Source organism: Pezoporus wallicus, unplaced genomic scaffold (assembly GCF_028554395.1).
Source record: "Pezoporus wallicus isolate ANWC-B61680 ecotype Strahan unplaced genomic scaffold, APGP_CSIRO_Pwel_v1 contig_2721, whole genome shotgun sequence".
NCBI lineage: Eukaryota > Metazoa > Chordata > Aves > Psittaciformes > Psittacidae > Pezoporus > Pezoporus wallicus.
The window spans coordinates 397,843-422,637 of record NW_026642515.1 but is presented as its reverse complement, the minus strand read 5'-3'; the positions used below and the strand labels follow the sequence as shown (position 1 = coordinate 422,637).

General features: G+C 38.7%; 1 protein-coding gene across 1 annotated transcript in view; it reads right to left on the bottom strand.

The window, feature by feature from the left end:
• The window catches only part of CAMK4 (calcium/calmodulin dependent protein kinase IV), a 143,890-nt gene that overhangs the window by 15,764 nt on the left and 103,331 nt on the right, over positions 1 to 24,795 (bottom strand). The window contains exon 6 of the mRNA XM_057430857.1: positions 1,569 to 1,659. Coding sequence (XP_057286840.1) covers positions 1,569 to 1,659 — 91 coding nt within the window. The remainder of the gene's footprint in view (positions 1 to 1,568; positions 1,660 to 24,795) is intronic.

Sequence of the window (24,795 nt, the reverse complement as noted above, 5' to 3'; positions counted from 1 at the left end):
TTGTGAGTAATCCAATAAAATTAACAGAACAATTTGGGGTTAAAAAATTATGTGTCAGTAATTTCTTGGACCAGAATATACAGTCCCTGCAAGACAAAATCACAACAATACTTTGATAAAAGGCTTCTAGAAACAGAGCTTGTGCCAGGAGAAGTGATGATCATCCTTTTTTGCAGTGTTTCTACCCTGAATTACTGCTTAGAGAGGAAGAGCCCTCACGATTTACATGTCATACTTGCATGATCCATTTCTTTTAAAGACATGAAAACCAAAGTCTTTATATACTGTAGTTTGCACTGAGAATAAACTGAACTTCTTCAAACTTTAATTCAGGTGATGATAATCTTGTTTTAACAACTGTAAAATAGAAGTATTTTTGTTTTGTTACAGTGAATAACAGAGTGAATATTTTGACTCAGGATCAGAATAAAAAAAAAGTTCATCTTTTATTCTATAAATGCATAGTTAGGCTTCACTTCTCCCTAAATGCTTATAATTTATGTATTATTATTTATCCAAACAGAAATATCTTTTATAAATACTTACTGTAAATCAGATGTCAATTTAAACAACAATAGTATTAACCAGAAGATGAGGAATCACAGCATTTAGGAAAATGCTTCTGGAACTCCTACACCACTCTGGCTGTCAAACCAAGGCCACTGGGTGCTGCATTAATCTAGCATGTTACAGCTGTTAGAGGTTTTCCAGGAAAGATAAAAACTAGGATAAAATGTAAATTAAGATACCATCATCCTGAGGTGACAGTTTCCCAGAAATTTATACAAAACTGCTGAGACTATTTGGTGGAAATGTAGCTCCTGAAACCCATGATGGACACCAGCCTGGTGAATATGGCAACACTCACTCCTTGTGTGCTCCCATGTTCTCTGGTAAGAGAGCACAAGGTGGTCTTTCCAAACTGGTTACATACAGCTCAGGAGGATTGCACAGAGCCTCTCTTTGCTAAAGCGAAAACTTGGCATACCTAGCATTTTTGGAGGTCATGCCCTTTTCAACCAGTGACCATGCCCAACAGAACTGGTATAATATGTCCCCATTCAGGAGAGCCTGATCTCACCTTGGCCCTCCTCATTGCCCCCATGGTGCTGACCATGCCTCAGATAGCTTGCCTATGCTCTTTGCAAAGATCACTTCTTATCCCTCAAATTTGTCTTCAAAACAGAAGTCAGCATTGCTCAGTTTGCTTTCTACCATTTATCTGCACATTTGTACTTTCATGCCAATGAATCTTTCCATTTTAAAATACTAGTTTAAAAATAAAAAAACAGGGCACAGAAGTTCAGACAGATGTATGATGATCTCATGATCCTTTTTGTTCCTCCTGAGCTCTTCATTCTCTGACATGTTCTGAACAATTCTATCCATAAATTCTCTAAGCAAGTACCTTGGTTTTAAAAACAAAAAGTGCTGCTGGAGAAGTAACATGCTATTCATTTGAGTATAAGCATTAGCTTTGAATAAAGTGGTAGTGAGACTGGAAACATCAGTTAGCACATATTACTGGTACAAAGAAATTAGGGAAGCATACATATAATGCTGCTCACCGATTTTTAGTGGTGCATCTGGTGCTGGTGTTGCATAGAGTAGATTTTCTGGCTTCAAGTCACGATGCACAATCCCATTTGCATGCAGGTACTAGAAAAAGAGCAAGTTAACACATTTAAATGAGAACAAGATATTATGGTCGAGCATGAGTTAACATCTTCCTAATAATCTAGAGCAGCACATTAATATAATTTGCATTCTGTGTGGCACAGAGTCACTAAACTAATAGTCAGTAGCTTTTTTTCTTCAAACCTGTGCAGCACAGGAACTTTGGATGCATATTGTAATCTGAATATCAAACTAAAATTTGGGAAGGCAAAATTAGCATCACATCCATTTGAGAAGAAAAACATCTTGGAAAGCGTTATTGACTTTTTAAATACAGTGGTAGCTTCTAGGAAATAATCTAACAGATGCTCAGATACAAAGTCTGCCTCAGAGGAAGGTAGTTTCTGCATGTTACAAAATTCTGAGATTATAAAATGGACATGCAACTATTAAACAAGCACCTTTGAGTAGAAGAGATGCAGTATGTGTCCTGGGCTAATCATAAAATCCTTAAGGTCCTTGGAGCAGACTTCTCAAATGTTTTAAAACCACCCAATTGCAGAGTCTCAAAAATCCACCTGCTTGCTACAGCACACGCAGTACGTGTGAATTTATTCACCTCTGAATTCCTTTTAAGATGCTGTTCCTGCCTTGCACTGATGGAAGAAAGAATTTCTGGAATATATGGCTGCTTCTTACACTGCTATAGACAGACATAGAAAAAATACGTAACATATTGATAGACAAAAAAAAAAAAAAGATAAACTAGTTAATCAAATTCTGTATTTCTTGTTGACAAAATATTCAGCAGAAACCTCTGAAGCCTTGAAAGATGCTCAAGGGTAAAACCAGATTACCTTATTTGAAGTCTACATTTCAGTAGCATCTCTTTCAGCTGTGTTTTCACTTTAAAAAAAAACAGTGTCTGCACTGTTATGCTTCACATGACAAATGGTTGACCATCTAGAAAGCACAGCCAAAGTGTGCATTGAGTTAGCATCTGAGATGAATTTTGACTGCACATCTCATCGGAAATTAGTTTCTATAAGTTGCCAGTGATTAGATAACATTAAGTAAGAACACATTGTTTCCTTGGTCATTACTTTAGTGGTACTGAGTGCTTTTTAAGTGTGCATTTCTTAGAATGCAATATATGCTTTTTGTTGACAGTTTATAATCCTAAATCTGCAATATTTGTCATGATATGGCTTGCAGAGACCAGCTGAAGACTCTCATCTACTTCAGAGTGAAATCCAAGTGCTTGTCCCAGATGTGTTTTCGACAGTGAGAGAGCTAATCAGTTATCCAAGGTAAAAAAAGGCAACAGTGTAAGAGAACTGATGGACTGCATGCTGCTACATCATTTAACATCGTCACTTCTGCATGGCTTCACACAATCATGTTCACCCTGGATAAAAATATATCTTTATCTGCTAGTGGAGACATAACTATAGCAAAGATGCTTCATGCATAGGTAATAGTGGAACACAGGGAGTACACCAAAAGCAATCAGGTTGGAGAGGACACAAAGAGATGTCTGAACACTGATGTGTGTTCATGTGCTGCAAAACTATTTAGCTGACTCTGTCAGAGTGAGAAGGTTCAGACATTTCATGACTGCTTGGTGGAAAGCAGACATTTCCCATTCATTTGTATGAAAAATTTTCGACCAGATTTGTGATGAGAATTTTTCCAGCTAAGTCTGCAGGTTTTTAGGAAGTCCTTTTCTTACATGTGCCCACAGTCTTAAAAATATTTTACATTGTGAGGCTGTAAACGTCAGAATTTTCTTCTCTTTCCAGAATTGCATTTTTGAGGAAGGGAAATTCAGGAAGAATTTTGAGAGAGGCTGTCCAACTTTTCCTCTCTTTTAAGGCATAAAGTTAGAGTAGCTCACAGGGCTTCTTCTCAGACATAGCAAGAACCATAACCAGCAACATCCGCTAACCATGCTTGTGCCTCATGACTGACTGGCTTTTTGACATATTTCTATTAAACTTGCATCATAAACTCTTTTTTTATTACAAAGTCATAAGACCCCACATAGGAAAATTTCCCTTCTCTACCTAATTCACCATTTGCAGAAAACTTGCAGGATGGGGTGCCCAGCAAACATGAATTGCCTCAACAACCTAGCCCACATCTTTCTAAGACTGCTACTACAACAGTCTGAGCTCTCTCATGTCCACTCCTCACAACACCTGCAGCTACTCCTACCTTCTCCACCACATCTGCCTTTGTCTCCCCAGCATCCTAGCCCAGAATTTCAGCCCACTCACAGCACCTCTGACTGTTCCCTGTGGCCACAGAGATCCATCATGGTTGCTGCAATCTCTAGTCTCTGTCCCTGCTGCTCTGTCCTCTCTCTACCACTATTTCTTTTTCTTGACTTCGTATTTGGGCACTGTGGTATGTGGTCCAGCCACGCATGTGGCTGGGGCTGCTCAAGCTGGCAGGTCGTGGGTTTAGCAGACCTACTGTTAGCATCTCTTACCTTTGAAACCTACCTTCCTGTCACATTTTGTGGAGTTTGGCCAATAAAATCAATAGCTTTTTTTGTGAAATAACATAAAAATGGGCAAAATGGACACCTTACTTCTCCCCCCCCCCCCAGTGTTTTCAGTGATGCAGAAACCGCATTCTTCAACCATACAAAAGTGCCAGTTAGACTTGTGGATCCCCAGCCTCCCAAGGGGAAAGACTGCTGGCTGGACTTCCGTAAAAGGTACCTGCCTCCAAACAAACTTGTTAACAAAGTTCTCCAGTGCATGCAGTGGCCTTCTGTCCTCCAGGCTGAAACACCTATCATTCACTGAGTGTATCTGCTGCTGAATGGGACCTTTCAAGACTGTGTCCATTTTCAGCATTGCCCCCTTTCTTGGTAAATACACTGGGACTTGCTGGCAAATTTTCACCAGGCCCAACAGCTCTGTTCCCCCTGTAGCGCTATAGAAAACTACTTGGTAATCACGTTGTTTTGCCGATATGTGAACAGCATTCTGAATTAAACGATCTTGATTTAAAAGCAGAACTAGTTGAACTGGCATAATTCATTTTGTATAACATTTATTTCAATTTATATATGCTCTATTTTGACTGCTCTTCACTTTATTTCTCACATACCAATTTTAAGAAGCACCATGTTCTTTTGCAGGCAGTGCCTCTGTAGTGTAAGTTCAAAGACTCTATCTGGAGTACAGGTATGGGCATTGTGTACTGTCATTGCAAAATAGATAGCCTGTGCTGTACTATTTACATGCTATGTCTCTTAGTGATTGAATGGTGTGGTTAGACTAGAAGATAAGGTCTCATGTATAAAGCAAGAGCAGTGTATGGACTCACTTTACAATCTAAGCATGGCTGAATTACATCATTTTCCCCACCTATTAGATATGGACAAGAATTAGAACACCATTTGAATTCTATGGATGGATAAGGGTTTATAGATACATAGCGCTTTACAACAATTTAACATAGCATGCACATAATACGTGATCATGACATGATGCTCTCACAACAGCTAAAATGTCCTCTTTCTACTTTTTTTTTTGACTTTCAGTAGATAGTGCCAACCTCTGAACGAAAATAAAGGCATGACAGTTGTCTGATTGCAGCTTTGCTAATTCATGTTACTGAAATAAGGTATTTCATTATGCAGAAAATCTGTATTTTCATCAAAATTCTCTATTTCCATGACAACACTACATGGATATATTTAGTCCTAGTTAAGTCCTGTAACATCTACATACTAAAATTCAAAATTTGCTTGTAGAATAACAGCATTTCATCTGGCCTGATGAGATGTGGATGGTAGAGAGGCTTCCACAGCATCTCACAGCAAGGCCTGTGGAAGAAGACCTTGTGGAAAAAGTCTTCCCTATGAACAGCAGTTTCATCTGAGCAGCTGGCCAGTGACACAGGGAAGAGAAATTATTCTTTCTCATGTACCTTCTCCTTTCTCTTCTGATTTTACTGTTTTTTTGAACCACATCAAGGCAGGTGCTAAAAATAGAGACAGTACTGATTTTAAGGAACATATGGCTATTCTATTTAGCAAAAGAGAATGAACAAGTAAAAATAAAATGAAAACCCTAAGCAGTTTGCATTAAATTGGTGAATTTACATGCAAAAATATATTTGTGCATCCTATGATCACACTTGTTTTTCAATCACTTAGGCCAATGGGATGTAAGTAGGGCAGGCAGGTGAACTGTGTTTCAAAGATATAGTGGGGTACTGCATTATTAGTGTAAAGCATCTCAGATAACCTGGGAGAAATGTATTCTAGGAAAACTGAATCTGACAGTCTTACTACTCTTTGATAAATGCTGAGGACGGACTTAGAATGACACTAGGTGGCAATAATATACAGGCAATTTTCTGAAAGGTTTACCATTTAAAATAAAGGCTGCCTTCATTGCCTTCATCTTGGCCTTTACTCCTGTGGTATGCAACAGCAACTCGTAACTGAACAACTTCTGTGACTTTAATTGTGACTACAGCAGAACGTATATATATATATATATATATATATATATATATATATAATTTATTTTTATTTTGTGGGGTTTTGCTTTTTTATTTTTTTTTTCATTTAAGCTTCTTTCTACTTGCTGTGTGAGAGTTCCTTTTGCTCTTTGTTGTTGTTAGAAGATGATAATTAAAATTATTTTGGAAATGCAAGGATTATTTTGAGAGGTGTTGCAGAAGTGCTTCTGAGAATTCTTGCTTAAAGAGCTTTGAAAAAAGACACTCTCTGTGATAGTGTCAGAGCCCAGCTTCATGGGAATCACTAAGGTACCAGTAACAAAAGTATGAAATCAACTCATATACACAGCATAATCTCCCCTCTGCCCCCTTTCTCTTACTGCAGTCACACTGGTTTCGGGATCGAATGAACAAAATAGCATATTTACAGAAAGCAAACTCAACATTGATTTCTTTTATGGATGTATTTGAGCAAGTTTTGGATGTCTCTATATAGATAACAACAAAATGGAGTCATAGAAAGGCACCAAGTAATGAAAACTTCTCCAAAGATCTTGCAGAAAGCCTATTCTTTGCACTTGTCTTGCTTTTATTGGTTGCTCTGGGAAACTGGAGTACGCTATTATGTCTGCTGCTTAATAGATTGGCTTCCAAACATTTTCATTTGTTCAGTAGAACAAACAATATTTGCCTTTGTACTTTATATAAGTATGCAGTAACACAACTAATTTGATTTATGAATTCAGATAATAAATCTGTGTACTATTAAAAAGTAAGAAGAAATGCATCTGCATAGATGCGTAAATCAAAGTGTTTATTTTCTTTGCTGGTCTACTATATTCGAAGTTATGAGATAGCTCAAAAAGGAAGTTCTAAATTAAGCAAATAGGTCATATAATGTTTCAACTGCAATCTCCACAATAATTTTATTCTACATTTGGAAACGGCTCTATCTTTTGAATGTTCATGCTTTTAGAAGAGTGAAGCAGCCTTGAGGATGGCAACACTACACGAGGTGTGATCACAGCGAACCATGTGCAGTCAGTTCTGTGCAATCTGACATATGTAGGAGAGGATAACACAAATCCAACACACCTTCCCACACAAATCCCAAACAAGCAGGTTTGTGCAGAGAGCTAACTGTTCACAGTGGCATGAAATTCTCCTCTTAAACTATAAGTAGGCTACAGCATCAGAGTAGATTAAAGAGCTCTGTTATAGTGGCTTCTTCTCAAATCCACACAGAAGAGCAGCCCACTTGTAGATTTTTTATTCGGTGAAGAATTAACATACATTAACAATATTCCTTATACAGCCACTCTGCTTAAAACTGTCTTTTTCTGCATAACTGGGGTGCAGAAGACAAAGAAGATGTTTTTCTTCTTGCAATTGCCCAGGCCCCTCGCAGTACCTACGGCACACCCCCCGTGTGCCTGCTCCCTGTCTGGTTGCATAACAAAAAAGTGAAGGGTATACATTCTTTTGAGAAAACTCAGTTATTTGTGATGAAGTTCAAAAGAGCCATGATATTAGAGGCAGAGTAACTCCACAGAATTGCAGTGGGCAGAAGTCACTTAACGGGTGACCTGATCTGTTGAAACTGCTAAGGTGAAGTATACTTTTTTCCCCCTACAAGGAGTTGCAAAAAAATAATAAAAGAGCTAAAAAAACCCCACAAACAGCCCTCTCCAGAAAACAAAACCTGAAAACTAGTAGTCGTGCCCTTGGTACTGGTACACACTACACCACTCTAGTTTTGCACAACTCAGCACCTCTCTGCTTGGCTGACTTCACACAGAGCAGCTCTCGTAGCCCTCCAAAGTGTCCTGAGGTTTTGCTGTCTGTATAGTGGTCTGAAGACAACATTACAAGCATATTACATTGCTGTTACTACTTTGTTCTACTCACTCCCTGTCTTCAGAATTTTTTGCTTTTATTGACCACTCATGTTATAAACAAACACACAAAAAAAAAAATGAAGCAAGAGTTTTTAAATTTAAAATATGAAAAATATTTTAAAAGTGTTAGAGATACAATTATTTTAAGACAAAGCTAAAAAAAAACCTCAAATGCTTCATAAATCCACTTTATGGGTCTTTGTAAATTAATGCCATTCTAGCACATTTAAAAGGAAGCAGAAAGGTATTTTGCAAAATCAGGGTTCTTCCTTCAAGCCAATGGCATAACTCTGCAGAAGTTATTTTCTCTATCTGCCAACTCTGTATGGAATACAAACTTCAGCAACATTACAGTTATTCTAGAAAGTCTAAAAAAGAATTAGATTCTGTATTCCAACTAGGTTATAGAAAAGCAAGTAATGCTTTTGAGAGCCAGTAATGTCTTTGGTTTTGTCATTAGGAAATAAAAAAAAATACAAATGAAAAACACAATTGGGAAAAGATCTGAAGCTTCTAGCTCAGGCCCCAATGAGCTCCAGGACCAGAGAGCCATTTAGCTGAGGAAAACTGTTCATGGCAGTGTTAAGTTTTGCTAGCCACAAAGATTTGCTAACCATAGCTCTACTATACCTATAATGGGGCCATAAAATATTGCCCTAATTAGCCAAAATTACACATTTGTTCATTCTACACCAACATATTTTAGTTTCCTTGCAATAATTTATTTTTCCATATTCTAATCAAAGCACTACATTTCAGGGCTTTTAATTAATTCCTCTCCCTTTTGAAGAGGGATATTTCATAAAATAATGCAACTCTTCAGTGGGTAGGTTAGAATCTATACCACTTACTTGTGAAGCATAAAGTGATTTTTTTCTGCTTGTACAGTACAGTTACAGTTGTAAATTAACCCACACCAAGGACTGCTCAAAACTCAGCTGTATATACTGTTCAAATTTTTAGAACAGTCTTGGGTAAATTAGCACTGTCAAAACAACTCTTTGTTAGTCAAGACAAAGATTATTTCCATCAGGCAGTTTGAAACTGGTCACTTTGTTTTGAAGGTTGGCACAATTTAATGATATGTGTGCTGGCTGTTGAAAGGTAATCGGCATTGCTGACAGACAGTGACGTCAGCTCATTTACTAGCACCCACAGTGATCTCATAATTAAAGTAGTGCCCATTTGTGAAATTGTCTTCCTGAACATGCATATAAAAAGTCTGTAATTTTTAACACATCACTGTATGAAATAAATACTTATATTTCTGCATTTGAATTCTTATTTATGCATAAATAACTCACAGATGTTGTTTTGGGTTAATTACACTCTTTTCCTTGAATAGTGAAGCTTGGGTTACTTGTGATAGCATCACTTGTTAAGCCTAATATTGATCTTACATTCAAGAAAGGGCTGCATAGATCACATATCAAAAAAAAAAAAAACAAAACAGGTTTATTTTTTTGCTTTTGTTACAGACTTTTATAAAATGTAGTTATAAACAGCACAGACCTCAAGGTTTACATGTGTAGCAGTGTTTCCATTTATTTCCACTTTCTCATCTGCTGAAGGTGAGGCCTCACCCCATACAGTCCAAAGGCCTATTTTAGTGGTGTGCAAACTTGGACTGATCCCAGCCTCACAGTACTGTCCCACATATACTCTCTTATTCTGAAGTGAGGAAGGAAAACAATGTATTGCTTCTGAAGCAACACCATACCTCAGGAACCTCCTCACTCAAGATAGCTGTGTAGATTTGCCAGCTATCCCACCTTTTCATGTTTTTGCAACATGAAATTTATAGTCAAAACCAGAAAAAAAGTCTGCTATAGCTCTCCCATAATCACTCAGTGCCCTCTTCATCTGAAAAAAGCAAACAAATACCTCACCCACCCATTCACCCAACCAAAAAATCCCCAAACCAAACCAAAACAAAACAAAATATCTTCATGGACAGTTTTTTAGGATCCCTGAAAGAGCTGGAATTTGTAAGATCCATTTTGAAGGTAAGAAAGATCCAGGTTTCCATGCCAGAATTTTTCTGCAGGTGATGACATTAAGAGCAAACATTTTTGTTGCACTAGACAAGGTACCAGCTATAAATCATATATTAAAAAAAAACCCACCAACAAACATAAGAATGAGTAATGTCTGCAAAAACAGAACTGGAAGGAGTTAAAAAATTCTTATCTACTAGAAAGAGGAGGAGGTCAGGATGACAGGCTGTGGAAATTTCTATCGTGTTGGTAACTGCTTCCTTTGAAAGCTATCTCTGATTGCATATTAATATAAGCTTTCTGGAAAGGTTTGTGTAGGCTCTTAAAAGCAAAAAAACAATTCACATTCTGCTGGGGAATGTGACAAACTTATCAAGGCAGCCAAATTTTGTTTTTTTTTAATGAGTGGAATTCTGAAATACCACGTTCTAGCTGAGAAATGCTGAATTGTAAACCCGAATATGTTACCAGCTCCTCTGTTTTCAGAAAGATCAGCAACAGATGAAAATGGGGTGGGGATGTTTAATTTCTGTCCAACAAAGTAATTTCCCTGTGGATTTACTGATATCCAGTGTACAGAAAGGTTAGAAATACTCTCCCTTATGAGATCTACTTCTATTGGAAGACTGAGAGATTTCATCTAGAATTCTATTTTTGTCAGTGAAAAATGTTCAGAATCTTGTTTCCACACGTATCTTTTCTAGTTTCTATGTGGATCTATTTCCATTTAATTCCAAATTTTGCAATTATAATGGAAATCTTCAAAAGAACCTACAAAAAAAATAATTTCTGTTTCTCAGTTATTGTGCCGTATTCTTCCCAGGGTTCAGGAAAAAAAATGCAAAAATATTTAACTGGAACAAATCTGTTCTGCTAGGTAACATAGAATCATGGAATCATAGAATAGTTAGGGTTGGAAAGGACTTTAAGATCCAATCCCCCTGCCATGGGCAGGGACACCTCACACTAAACCATGCCACCCAAGGCTCTGTCCAACCTGGCCTTGAACACCGCCAGGGATGGAGCATTCACAGCTTCCTTGGGCAACCCATTCCAGTACCTCACAACTGTTACAGTAAAGAACTTCTTCCTTATATCCAATCTAAACCTCCACTAGACCAAGTTGCTTAAGGCCTCATCCAGCCAGGCCTTGAACACTTCCAGGGATGGGGCAGCAACACTTTTCTCTGCGAAACCTGTTCCAGTGTCCCACCACCTTCACAGTAAATAATTTCTTCCTTGTATCTAAATCTACCCTCTTTCAGCTTTAGTCCATTCTCCCTTCTCCTGTCACTACACACCCTTGTAAAAATTCCCTCTCCAGATTTCCTGTAGGCCCTTTTTATGTACTGGAAGACTGTTGTAAGGTGTCCCCAGAGTCTTCTCGTCTCCAAACTGAGCAAGCCCAACTCTCTCAGCCTGTATTTATAGGAGAAGAGACCCTCAGGCACGCAGATATTTTACCAGAACTCATAGCCATGGAACTAAGTATAAAATCTTAGCATTTTGACTTTACTTTGTGGACAGATTGTACTCTTAGTGCAAGTAAGATATTGCTGTAGCCTGGATCAGCCTACAATCAATGCTGTAACTCTTAGAGTTGGCAACTTCTGTTTTAAAACTCTGGAATTAAATTCAGTGGCCATCATTATGCATGCTATCACTGCATTCTAGGGGATGGAGATAGATAGAGTAGCAATATATTTTGATTTTTGTATTTTGATTTAGGGTTGTGCATTTATACAGTGTAGAAGAGATTTAAAGATGAGGGACAGGGTTAAATCTATTTAATCTACTAAAATACAGCCACAGGATAATTAGGAATCTGGCCAACAGTTTGATCTTTGTTGATTACTCTGTCAATCAGTATGAGATATAAAATGTATTTATTGCTACAGAGTAACTTCCAAATTCAGGGGATAACGGTATTAAAATCTTGCTTATAAAAATTCTTTTACTCAAAATCTTAGCTAATAAAATTAAAGTATGCAATGAGAAACAAGAATGTCAACTTGGATTAAAAACTTTTTATCTCACATGTCTGAACCTAAAATTAAATTGGTATTGACAGAAACAAGCTATTTTGACCTCATTCAGATGATAACCAGCTACATTTCTATTGATCACAATGAGAACACAATCTGACAGAAGCACTAGAAGCAGAGTGATTGAAAATTATGTCCCTTCTTAACACCCAAGCTTTCACCAGCTCACTCTTTATAATGCCATCATTTATAGGTGTTTCTAATCATTAGAGGCTTCTGGCTTTCTGTGACTTGAATTATGGGTGTGAAATATGATGAGGAATCATACAATTAGAAATTCAAAACCTTTCACTCTGTTTTATGGTATAAATAAGCTAAAGAAGTCCAAGCCCCCTTTACCTTTTGCAGATTATGGTTGAACAGATCTGCTAGGCAAAAAAGTGCTAATGGAAGATAAATCAACGTTAAATTAAAAATATTTTGGAACATGGTGTGCCACTCTTACCTCAGATGAACCTCTTATTATCAAACCACAACTGTGCTGGGCACAACAGCAGATGTGAATGTGAACACCACTGATGAAGGAGAAAACAATGCCCACAGAAAATCCTCATCTTCAAAGGTTTTGATCACCTTAACTTCATGCAACAATTACAGACATGAATGTGTCTGGATTTCAGTAAGGTATTTGATACAACTTCAGATCAATTACTGGTTTAGATGATGGTCACACTGAAGGAAATGGAGTAGCAGAAATGCAAAATGGAAGGAAATTTAATCCAATGGTAGGTAAAACTCTTCCAAATCATGTGAGGGAACCTCTTCTGGAGAATCAGGGGTCAATGGAGGACTGGAGAGGCTGCTGTGCTACAAAATGATGCTAAACTTGCCTTGTTCAGCAATGCAAGTAAAACCTGAAGAAGTATTTGACCACTTTCTACAAATATGTAATGGTAAACACCAGAACTGGTGGAAGGAAGGGGTTAAGATAAGGGTTTCTTGACACAAAAGAAAAAAAAAATAACAACAATCAGAAACTAGCTATGAATATCTTTAGGCTAGAAATGAGGAAAAGGCTCCTCACTGTGACAGCCACAACTATTCGTGCTAACCTTCCAAGAAGTGTGGGGAGGTCAAACCATAAACTGCTTCTAAGGTGATACTCAGTACAGTTATAAGGAAGATCACATGACACAGCTCCTGTAAGGGCAGCAACTGCAGCAGAAAGCTAAGGGGATAAGTGTTGTCTGATAAGTTTGTGACCCTGCGGAGAGAAACTCCTTCATCTTTCTTCAGAAGAGTTTGTGTGATTTGTCAAACTCAACCAGATCATCTCTCTCAAAGCAGTCACCAGAAAAAAACACCCAAATCTCCATTCAGTCTCAGGGGGACAGTGCTGTGCAGGTACCCCTCTTCCATGCCAAAACTGCAGTGACATAGACAGCCAGTTTCTCAGACTCCTTCTTGGGAGGCTTTAGAGGCTGTGATGTGCTTATGCCCAGCTGCATCTCCCCCTTCTCCTCTCTGCAATGTTTCTGGTCCCCTGCCCACCACCACCTGGCTGCGTCCTCCTCTGTACCCCATTGCTCTCACTAACCTTGGCATTACCTAGGCATATAGGTGGTGGCTGCAAAAGGACAACAAATGGGGAAGGGGTAAGGGCACCAGAGACTGAGACAGGCAGAGAGAGTCAGAGTGCTGCAGTCTGAATGTTGAGATGTTGCTGTAGCTCTGTCATCTACAAAGAGAGATTTGCGTTTAAGGTATAGTTTAGGTTCCAGTAGTTTTCTTCTTCATAATTTTCCATTCTTCCACTTTAAAGACTTCTTTTAGAATGTGTTGGTTATTTTTCTTTCTTCACCTTTTATACTACGGCTTTTTGAATAATTTTTTATTGCAGTTTCTAGTGGCTTCTGTGGGTTGTGTTGCTTAGCAGAAATAGGATTTGATGCATCACCCCACACATATTCTGTTTCTCAGTTAAGACCAGGCTGCAAGCAGTGGTGCAATGAGACTAGAAGGCCTGACTCTAGCTGGAAGTAGAAAGGCTGAAAGAGAAATGGTGAGCTATGAGGACTTTGTTCCACCAATGAAGTGGAAATGACAACTGCATCCTAATTTAAGTATTGATCTCAATTCAGTGCTTGCCAGAGTAAGGATCCTACTGAGAAATGAACTCTGCTTAGCCAAGGGAGCAGTACACAAAACACTTCACACAAGTAAGTGGAAATGACTTTCCTGTCTGCTCAGTGCTGCACTGGGAGAAATTCAGATGAGGAATGTCTTTTGTCAGGCAAGAACAGCTCAGGATGCAAGCTGTTAACATGTCAAATGGGAAGAATTTAAGCAGCTGATATCTCCAGTTCAAGGGGGAATGTGGAGCAGAGAGATCTCAAAGCTCAGAGGAAGAGAAAAACAGGAAAGTTACTGCTGAAAGTAACATCTTTCAATCTGTGAGGCTCAGAGAAAACTGACAAACATATGCTTCACTTAGACTTTTGGCAAACACAAAAGATAGCAAAGCCCAGATTCTGCATGACCTTGTCTGTGACAAGGTCTCCAGTTTATGTACATTCTTTTCCTTATGTTTTTAAATTTGGAAATTAACACGCGTCAGTTTAGCCCTCATAATTCGGCAAACAGATTGCCTATGGTCCATCTTTGCTTCCATTGCTGCTTTTTTAATTTTATTTTATTTTTCCAACTGGTTTCCAGCTACCTGAATACTCTCATCAAGATCTGTGTTAAGCACCAGCTCTCATCCACCTTTATGCATCTTTCTGCACCTTGACAGCACGTCCTGTAACACACACAGCTTTTCCATTTTCCTCGCACAGCAAAGATGTACAGTTTTATGTGACCACTACAGAAAAACAGCATTCAGTAGTGGCAGGTCCACTGAAGTCTGTAAAATATCACCTTCTCTCAAAGGTAGTAATCATTTCTGTTACTGGACATCTGTATAATGCTGCCAAGCACACAGACAGACACAGTCATGAACTGGCCATGCAAGAGGGGGAAAGGGTATTTATACATTACCAGATGTACTACTAGTACATCCTAGATGTACAAGATGAACTCCTAATGTGATGCCTATTTTGCAACACACAAATGTAGTAGTTGGATGCAGCAGGGGAGGTATTCCTATGAAGAGATGTGCTGCAGCACAAGGCTCTTGTTATACCATATGCCAAAAGGCTGATGGCTGTGCTACCATACGCTGTAACACTAAACTTATATATTGAGACTTTTTTGGACTGCAGGACAAGTAGGGATTTTTGGAGAACATGAAAATTCTCATTTTGTCAAGAAAAAAATAAGTGGCATGCAATATTTTAAATTTCTAAGGGGATATGTGTAAAGATAAAGTCTAACTGAGTGATTAGGAAAATTTTGTTCCATTTTGAATTATTTCACCTTGAGCATAAGTGTCTGCAACGGTATTTGGGATTGGAGTTCTCCCAGAATAGTTGAAATCAGTCTCAATCCTTCCAACAGTAAATCTATTAACCTTGAAGCCCATGTCCTTAGAAACAGAAATTAAACACATGGGCTTATTTAGCTTAACAAAAGTTGTAGGCTTGGAGTGGAAACAACTGCTGTTTCTCAAGACAGCAGGTGAACATCTAGAATGAAGGAGGTGGAAGGAGAAATGAGAGCCCACAGGTATTTCCTGATCACTGGGATGGAAACAGGTTTTCTGTAGGAACTGAGGAGCAAAAAGCTGATCTTACGACCATGGCTCATCACTCTGTGAGAAGATATATCTATGATGGCAAGACCACAAAAGAAACTGTCTAAATTATAACTATGGAGAAGATGGAAACAAAAGGTTGAATTTCATACTTGAGCATCTTTCCCAGGCTCCAAAGGGGAGAACCCCTGCAAAGTCAGGGATGTTTTTTTGCAGGCTATGGAGACAAGAAGACCAAACTTGATGGCTGTGTTTGCTCTACTGCCTTTAGTGCAGCACTGATGATCCACATGGATAGGGGACTCAATCATGGTAAAACCTATACTTTCATATAATGTATGCCTGTGTTTTGGTATGGGCATGTATTTTTTCCCCTGTTAAATCAGTTAACAGAGAGTTTTAAGGCTTCAGCTGATAGTTACGTGCAATCAGCGTTCAGCTTCAGTTAGCTTGCAGAGATGAGAGTAACTGTATTTAGACAAATATGGTTAAGCAAAGGTAGAACAGTGTCAGATATAACAATGCTGTTTCCAAACAAGGAAACAGACACTATCAGGCACACTGTCAAACGTTAAGATTTAGCAAGAATAACTAAAAAATATAATACTGATGAAATGCCATCATTTTCTACCATTAAAATTACATTTACTGCTGGAGTTACCTCTTTGACAAACTTAATTGTCTTCACTGCACTGTGTTTAAACTATCTCATCTCAGGTTTTGAAAGCTTTTATCACAGAACTGTAACAGTATGCATCTAAACTGTGAGTAAAAGCTCATTACTTTCCACACAAATAAAATACTAGAGAGCCTACTGAGATCAGCCAGTGTTAAGTTACAGACTACTATGTTACATGGATGACTGTATACATATACATATATACCAGCACACAATACACAGAATTAAACCAGACATATTTTTCTTAGAAGAAAGCACATGCATTTAACCTGTTATACACAGGTTAAATTAAGAATGCACATTGCACTGACATCATTTCCATGCGGAGCTGTGCATTTGTACCTAGTGCTGCCAGTCAGCCTCTACTACAGCTGAGAAATAACATCCTCCACCAGTATTTTGAGACCCTGTTTGGTAGGCTGTGACTATCTTGGAAGGGGACACTGGCTGGCTGCCTACCACATGGCTGGTCTATGCAGAGTTCCAAAAGCAAACGGAGAGGTCATGCAATGAGGGATACTGTGGCTGCCAGGAAAGTGTTGCATTTTAGCTGTTCTCTGTGGGCACACCTCTCTTAAAAAATGGTGAAAAAGAGCTCTACCAAGGTTTCATCTGAGGCTTTATTTGCTTTCAGTGTCTGGTGAGAGGGCATATAGGTTTGCAGTTCCCAGTTCAGAGCATTTTCCTTCCCTTTGTGCAAACCTCCATGAAATCAAGAGGGATTAAGCGAGAGGCACGTTCATCCATTGTGCACTAAGTATGACATAATGGATTAACAAAATCCCTAGGATAAGGTGTAGTTTTAGGAAAATGCTTGCCAAACTTCAAGTATTCTAAAATTCAGAAGAGACCTCGAAATCTATGGTCTAAAGGGCTCCAGTCTTTGAGACAGCTACTTGTTTCAACCAAAGCCTATCAGTATACAATACTTGAGGCTATACATATTACACCTTAAAGAATGAATATATTTTTCTGTGCACTGCACATTAGAATACGTGAATCTACAACATCTCAGTCCTTTCCTCAAGACAAGCTACTTCTTTTCAGGAGAAATGCCAAAAGCAAAATAGTAAAAAAAACCAAATACTAAAAAAAGGCTTTAATTTCAGCAGCCAAGAAGAATTGTTTTCTTGTAAATGGCTGCAGGCCATTTGCATTTACTTTTTACAGCCATATCTGAAGGCACTGTTTTCTTTCCTTTAAGAACACAACCTTCTCAAAGCAGATTGTGCGTAAAAATTGCTGTTGCAATGGTAATTGAAGGCAGAAATACAGAAGAAGAATTCAAACTAACATTCACCCTTAGTGTGTTACTCTGTATTGCTCACCCTTTTAAAACAGTCCCTCTTTTGACCTTCACTTGGAGAGGAGTCAGAAACTCACACAGCTGTGGTCTGAACATTTCTTCCTTTTTTCTATCAACCAGCAGGGCACAACTGAGGATCCAAGTAACCCTCATTGCCCCAGGCAAGGAAGCAAGTACGACTGCTGCTCCTAATACTTGGACCTTCTTTCTGGAGGGGGCAAATTCACCCCAGGCAAATGCAGAAGGTGGCAGTTGGGTGCTGTGGAGCAGCTTGTTGACATCTCATTTTTTTGCCATACGGGTAATTTCCAGTGTCAGAAAGGGCTCTGGTAAGCCAGCATGGCCTCTGCTTTTTTACTCAGATTTGATGCTGAGTTTACTCCAGTTTGTCCAGGTCATACCTCACCATAGCACACTTGTTTTCCAACACAATCTTTTCCTCTTTGTAGGGTAAGAAAGCTTAATCAAATGCCATTTAAACAAAGTTTAAAATACATTTATTTATAATACTGGATTTTACTACACTACATTTATTTAGTGTGCAGAACACTTTGGTATGAGCAGACCTACCTGAAATACAAAATGGAGCTATATTGCTAAATCACATTAAACAATTTTGTAAGTTAATTAAAATGTAAGTTCTGTACACTCAAAGTCAGTGTTGAAGACCACTGAAAAGGACAAGGACAAGACCACTAGCATTATCAACAAAATCTGCAGCTAAATTTATCTACCCATTAAACTAAACACACTGCCTATTAGAAATAACACTGGGGTACTGTTAGCAATGTTTCTCTGTTTAGAAATAAAATTAACACAAAATGCAAGGGAAATGCAAACAAAAGGTCTACACTAGATTACAAAGAACAGTGGTTAAACCAAGATCAATGTGCCTTTCCATGTGGCTGAAGTACATTCATTCACAAATATACTGCAACAGTTGCCTTTAAATACCATGACTACATTACACGTAAGATGAATTTTGCTCACAGAGTGATTATCCCAGATGGCTGCCCCAGTAAAGGTCCCAGTGCCAGAAAATCCTTTTAGCGTGCTCTGAAAATATCTTTACCTTTCTCAGACCAAGGCTGCATGCTCAATGACACTACTGCATAGAAATACAGTGGGATCCAGAAACTCCTCTTGCCTTGATACGATGTCTACTATTTATCACTCTCTTTAAAGAAACAGGCTCTTTAAAACTTCTGTGATTTGAAACTGACACCTAAATGATCCTCAGTACTGTGGACAGGAAAACTAGAGCCTTTTCTTGTGGTCAAATAATAGACAAGCGTACAGATGGGTGTTCCAGTGCATGTAACACTTGATCTACTGGAGCTTCTTTTCTGTCCACTGCAACAGCGATACCAGCTCTCAGTTCAAAGCAAACATTAATAGGGCTAGAAAGTAACAAGCGATTGAACCTAGTGATGCTGGACAAACCCCACGCAAATCACTAAAGAAAGTAATAATATCTTTCTCTTTGAAAAACAATACCTTCCCCATAAGTTGCAAATGATGTGAGTGGTATTTTCCTGGGACAGACACAACGAAAAGAACAGAGAATTTCAGAGCTATCTCATGCACAGTATCTTCTGGTCACTGTACACTAGTAAGTCATAATTTCTCAGCCAGTCATTCTGACTCTAAGGTCCCATATGTCTGTGTCATTACAGAAACAGCAACCCATGAATCTAATTATCATGAAATGTTAAGTACAATTACCTGCATTGCCAAACATAACAGAAAGAAGAGTAACTGAACAGTTTCTCAGAAGCATACATCTTGACTATATCACTGTTGTATACTTCTTTGTTAATTTCAAATAAATTTTATGCAATTAGGTATAAAATTAAGGAGATATTAAAATGGTTAGCAGCTGAAGAAAATTACAGTATGTAAGGTGCTATATTATTCTCAAATCTCAAGCAGTTACTTCCAGCACAAATCTAGTTTCAAAGGCCTATACCTGCAGTGGAAAGGAAGGACATCAAGCATAAAGCTAGATCCAATTTTGTTTCAGTAGAAAATGCTGCATCCAGAGTGGGGCTCAGGGCCTGTGCCTTTGATCTCCAAACATTTTAGACACATGCTTCTCTGCAGTTCTCTGCTGGCATGCTGGACTATTATGTCTGATGCATGATGTGAATCATAGACTTTAAGGAAGAGGAGAGCATTTCTGGCTTCCCATGCAGCTTTTTTCATTCACTTATCAGTGTAACTTGTCAGTCCAAAAGCCGTTCCTTGCTCAGGATTAAAAGGAGGAATGACATAGAAGGTCCACTTGGTTTCTGATACTCCCAAGTACATTGGTGAAGGATTGTATCGCTCTGGCCTGGCAGATAACCTTCTTTCCTGTGTGTAATTCAATCTCAGAATATTGATAAAATACAAACTACTTTCTCTAACTATGCTAAACTGCACACTCCTCCTGAGTGCTGCAATATTAACAGAGCAGCACTAAGCTACAGCAGGAGAGCAGGAAACACAGTGAAGGCTGCCAGTGACAAACATGTCTGCAGTCCCTGTGGGCAAGGGCACACTTCTGTGTACACACGGCTTTTCACACAATGTTTTATGAGTAGGCTTATGTGGGCACTCTGGGGTCTTACAGGTCTCATGTTTGAAAGGCTGCCAGGCTCTTCTCATCATCTCTGGCTGCAGGTCAGACTTCTGGATGGGTCTGTGTCAGGGATAATTTTAGCTGATCTTTGGGGAAGGGCTATGAAGGAGGCTTTTGCTCTTATGATTGCCAATGGGAGGGCCAACAGGGAAGAATAAAGTGCTACCTTATTTGGTTGGTGTAATTTCTTTTTACATTTCCAAAGCTGCATGAAAGGACAAAGACCTTTGCCAAGCACGCAACATATTGGACACAGCGCTGAAATAAACCCCAAGTCTCTGAGGAAGTGTTTGAAAACAACAGCCCAGTGAATTATTTCATTTCTTTTGCTCAGCTGTGCCCTACAATATTAAAGAATTTTATTTCCTTTGCCTAGATCAAACACATCAACTCTACCATTTAAACTTACAAATCTAATTGAAAACTCACAGAAAGCTATAAACCAGCCTATGATTTTTCACTATTTAGACATACCGGTCTGTATTTCATGTGGAAAAAAACAATTCTAAGAAACCATAAAAAGGACACAACAGAAAAAAAGTCCAGGAAGAACAGTAACTAAAAGGTAACACAGAAATTAACAATTTATTTTTAAAAAGCCACACGCACATTCTGTGTAGCAGTTTAACTACATCACATCGAGTACATCAGACCTGAGGGGTGGTAGCAGTTAATGAATCTTCGCTTTCACAGATTAAAGGCTTTCTGTGGAAGATAGAGTTATATGAGTTGCAGATCTAGACCTACCTAAACCCAGCTTGGTCTGGCGTTTGTTTCATGAGGAAGCTGGCAGGAGGCTGAAACACTGGGAGCTGCGCAGCCGAGGGGTTGTGCCTGGCACATCTGTGTGGTAGTGTCTGTGACACCAGGAGCAGCGTCCAGCCTGTCAAAGCCACACTGCTGCCTGTCACCTCCAAAGCCTGATGCATGATGTGAATCACAGAGCATGTTGAGAGCACTGTCCTGCTTGACAGGGGCACCAGAAAACAGCCTCAGAATCTGGTCCTTAACTTAGATTAGTGGGTTACCTGCCATTAACTTGAAAAGCTCCCCAGAAGAGACATATAGCTTTACTGGCTATTTCAATAGTTATTTCTCAACAAATGCTGTTGTAGCAATGTTAGGCCAACTATATTGCTGTGCTTGACTTACCTGATAGTTTGGGAAAAGCCTCCATCACGGTATTTAAACATTTCTTCCTGTCACTAGAACACAATTACAAATATCTTCCATGCATTCTGAAACAGACACTCAATGTTCTGCTCAGATACAAACCTGCTTCAGTCTGCTGCTTCCTCCAGAGCATTATCAGAGATGGAGAAAAGGAAGCAGGTCTATATTCTGGCTAAACAGGTCATCCTTTTCAGACCCCTACTTTGAAATTTAGCTTAGGAAATGGGCAGCTTGAACACCTCCATTGATAAAACTTGTGATGACCCAGGACAGGACAGCAGCAGTCTCACACAGCAATATGTGTAAAATCATATAGGGCTGGAAATATTTTCCATCAAAAGTGACATACTGAACCTGATTCTTGCTGCAAGTTTCAGTGACCACATGGGTATTTCAAGCAAAACTTATAAGATTTTGTCTTTGGCTTGCTTTCTCTGCATGTTACTAAATTTTTATTCATGCTATCAGAAAGTTTACTAGAAAACAGAGCTTTTAATTTTATCTGTGAATTTGTTAATATTTTTCAACTGGTTTGCCCTTCTACACAACCACACATACAAAATGATTGCAGGGCATCATGCTTGCACAGAAAGCCAGATAAGTGCTTCAAAATATCAAAAGAGATCACAGATCTCTTATTGTTAAGAGTATTTTGTCTAAAACTACACTATTCTTACAAACAAAACTCAGCTTATGCTCACCCATTTGATTTACCAGCGGATAAGTGAAAATCAGAATCAATAATTTACAAAATAAATACTGCCAAGACTTTGATGGACACTGAATCATTGCCCAGCCATTCAAATGTATTTCAACCCTCTTGGAGAAGATGAATCTCTCTTTTACATTTCTCCCTCATCGATTTTGCCACTTAATCCTCACATTTCAAGCAAGGGAAGAAGTGAAGGTAAATCGATCTCTCATGACCAACATGTCCTGTCCCAGATGGGGTTACAAGCAGCATGAAGAGTTACACCATTCTGTTAGACACAACTGCAGCCCTTTTTCTAATGCTGCTGTGGTTTGCTGCATTTGAATAACATACATGTGTTATTCATTACAGATGCTCTGAAAGCAGCCTTCTGTGCTGCAGCACCCAAGATGGTCCATCACGATGGGATAATTTTAACTACTGGAGTATGCAGTAACACTCACATGAGCTATAGCAGCCCATCTTCCCTGCTATTCCACTCTCTGGAAGGACCCAAAACTGAGTGTAGAGTACATTGGCATTACTGAGCTGCACCATTTAGAGAAGAGGATGCAGAAAGCATCCTACATGAAGGTGAATCACTCCTTCAGCAATCCCTGCAGAGAACAAAGATGCTGGCATGCCCCAGCTGTGCACACCTGCACCAGCATCCATACTGGCAGAGAAAGGACAGGAACCCCATTCTGCATGGTGGAAGCACTGCTCATGTCTTCAATGAAGCATGCTTGCAGGAAGACAGAACTCTCATTTCTGAGAGACATGGAGCTGTTAGGTTTCTAGTTTGTGAGTTTGTTGAGTTATTCATCCTTCCACACAGTCATATGTGCAAACTTATTCTAGGGTTTTGTATCAGCACAGAAAATCATGTTGGATTTTTTGTTAGCAGCAATGTTTCATAATACATCTTATCACATCATAATGGAGTTTTACATTAAATCTTGATTTTTAAATGAGTGATGTAATTTTAAGGCTTTAAAACTGAGAGGTTTTTATTACGTGCCTTTCAGTGTTATTTATAGCAACTTAAAAACATGCATTAATGTGTCACATAGGAAGGTACAAGAACCTCAGTGAAGTTCAGATGCAAGAAAGAGGACTAGCTTGCAGCCCTGATAATTCATGGCACCTAGCTCTACTGTTGTTAAATATTGCACAGTAAAATAAAATCCAGAATTATCGTATTTTATTACCATAAATTATGATAGTAAGTAAATAGTATGATAATACCTTATACATGGCTAACCACAGTAAGGCAAGGTAATTTTAAATCCTAACCAATAAAATGTGTATGTTTACTTTGTAATTGACAGCATACTGACTTTCTGCTGTTGCTGCTTGTCAGATGGACTCAGCTGACCAGAGTATTTGGAAAGGCACATTCCAATAATGAAACAAGCTGTTTGTTTACACTCCAGCTGTTGCCCATCACTACTATTGTACATGAACTTGTGTCAGAAAATCCACCAAAAGCCCCACATCCAGCACTGTTCACCAAGCAATATAATTTCTCAATATCCAGAAATTGAACTACTACTGGTTGGGTACTATGTTTAGGCACCATGTAACAAATCTGGAGGGCCTGTACTCCTGGAAAAGCCCCTGGTCATCCAATCAAGGAGACACTCTGATTCTTGCACATATCCTCTCATTATTTCTACCTTACGAAGTGACATGCACCATAATGAACTCAAGTCTGCTGGCATGATAAGTGTGAAGTGGCACTGATTCCTGAAAATATCAGATTCATTCATTCACCTATGTTAGAGTTTGGATTTTCAGCCACAGAAGTCTATGAAAACTGCAATTGAAGAACAGGGGTGTGGGTAATTTAAAGCCAAGAGCCAAGGTTTTGTTGCTAGCTATTGAAAAACATTAAAAACGCAGGTAAAGGAGTTCAGAAAGCAATCTGCATGCGCCAGCAAGCTGAGATGAGAACAGCATGTAAAAATCAGTCACACAAATATTAACAAAAATATTTACGTAGGAAACAAGTATTAGGAAATACTTGTCACAAAAGAGTAAATGAAAAAGCAGAAAACCAGACTCATTACATGGTACAAAAAACCCACGGTTGCTGAAATTTCAGGACATCAGTAAGGAATCTCGAGGGAATAAATAAAGAATCTTTTTTCACTCATGCTCTCAGGGCCATAGAAATAAAACCACTTATCTAAAACAATGACTGATAGATTATTACAAAGCCTGCTGAAGAGTGATCAGCGTCAGCCAATAATAGCTCATGCCAACCCCGCTGGCATGTGAGGAATATCTCCCAAAGACAGCAGAAATTCTCTTAGCATTTCCTCAAACTACAGGCACAGAGATTAGGGTAAGATTCTTAATGAAAAAATGTAATTTTGCAAATAGCCATTTTGCTGAGAACCTGCATTTTATCAGTTCAGTACTATGGAACTAGAGATTAAAAATTGCACAAGGCTACAAAATCTGAGTAATTTTTTTTGCAAATATCTGTAATTTCACAGGTTCATTTTCAATTTACTTCTGAACAATCAATGTATTTTTATCCTTACCATGATTACCAAGGCAGGAACATCCAGACACAGGGAAACAATCCTGTCCTCACTTAGGTCTGCAGGCACAACAGGCTTGGGAGACAGAAAAA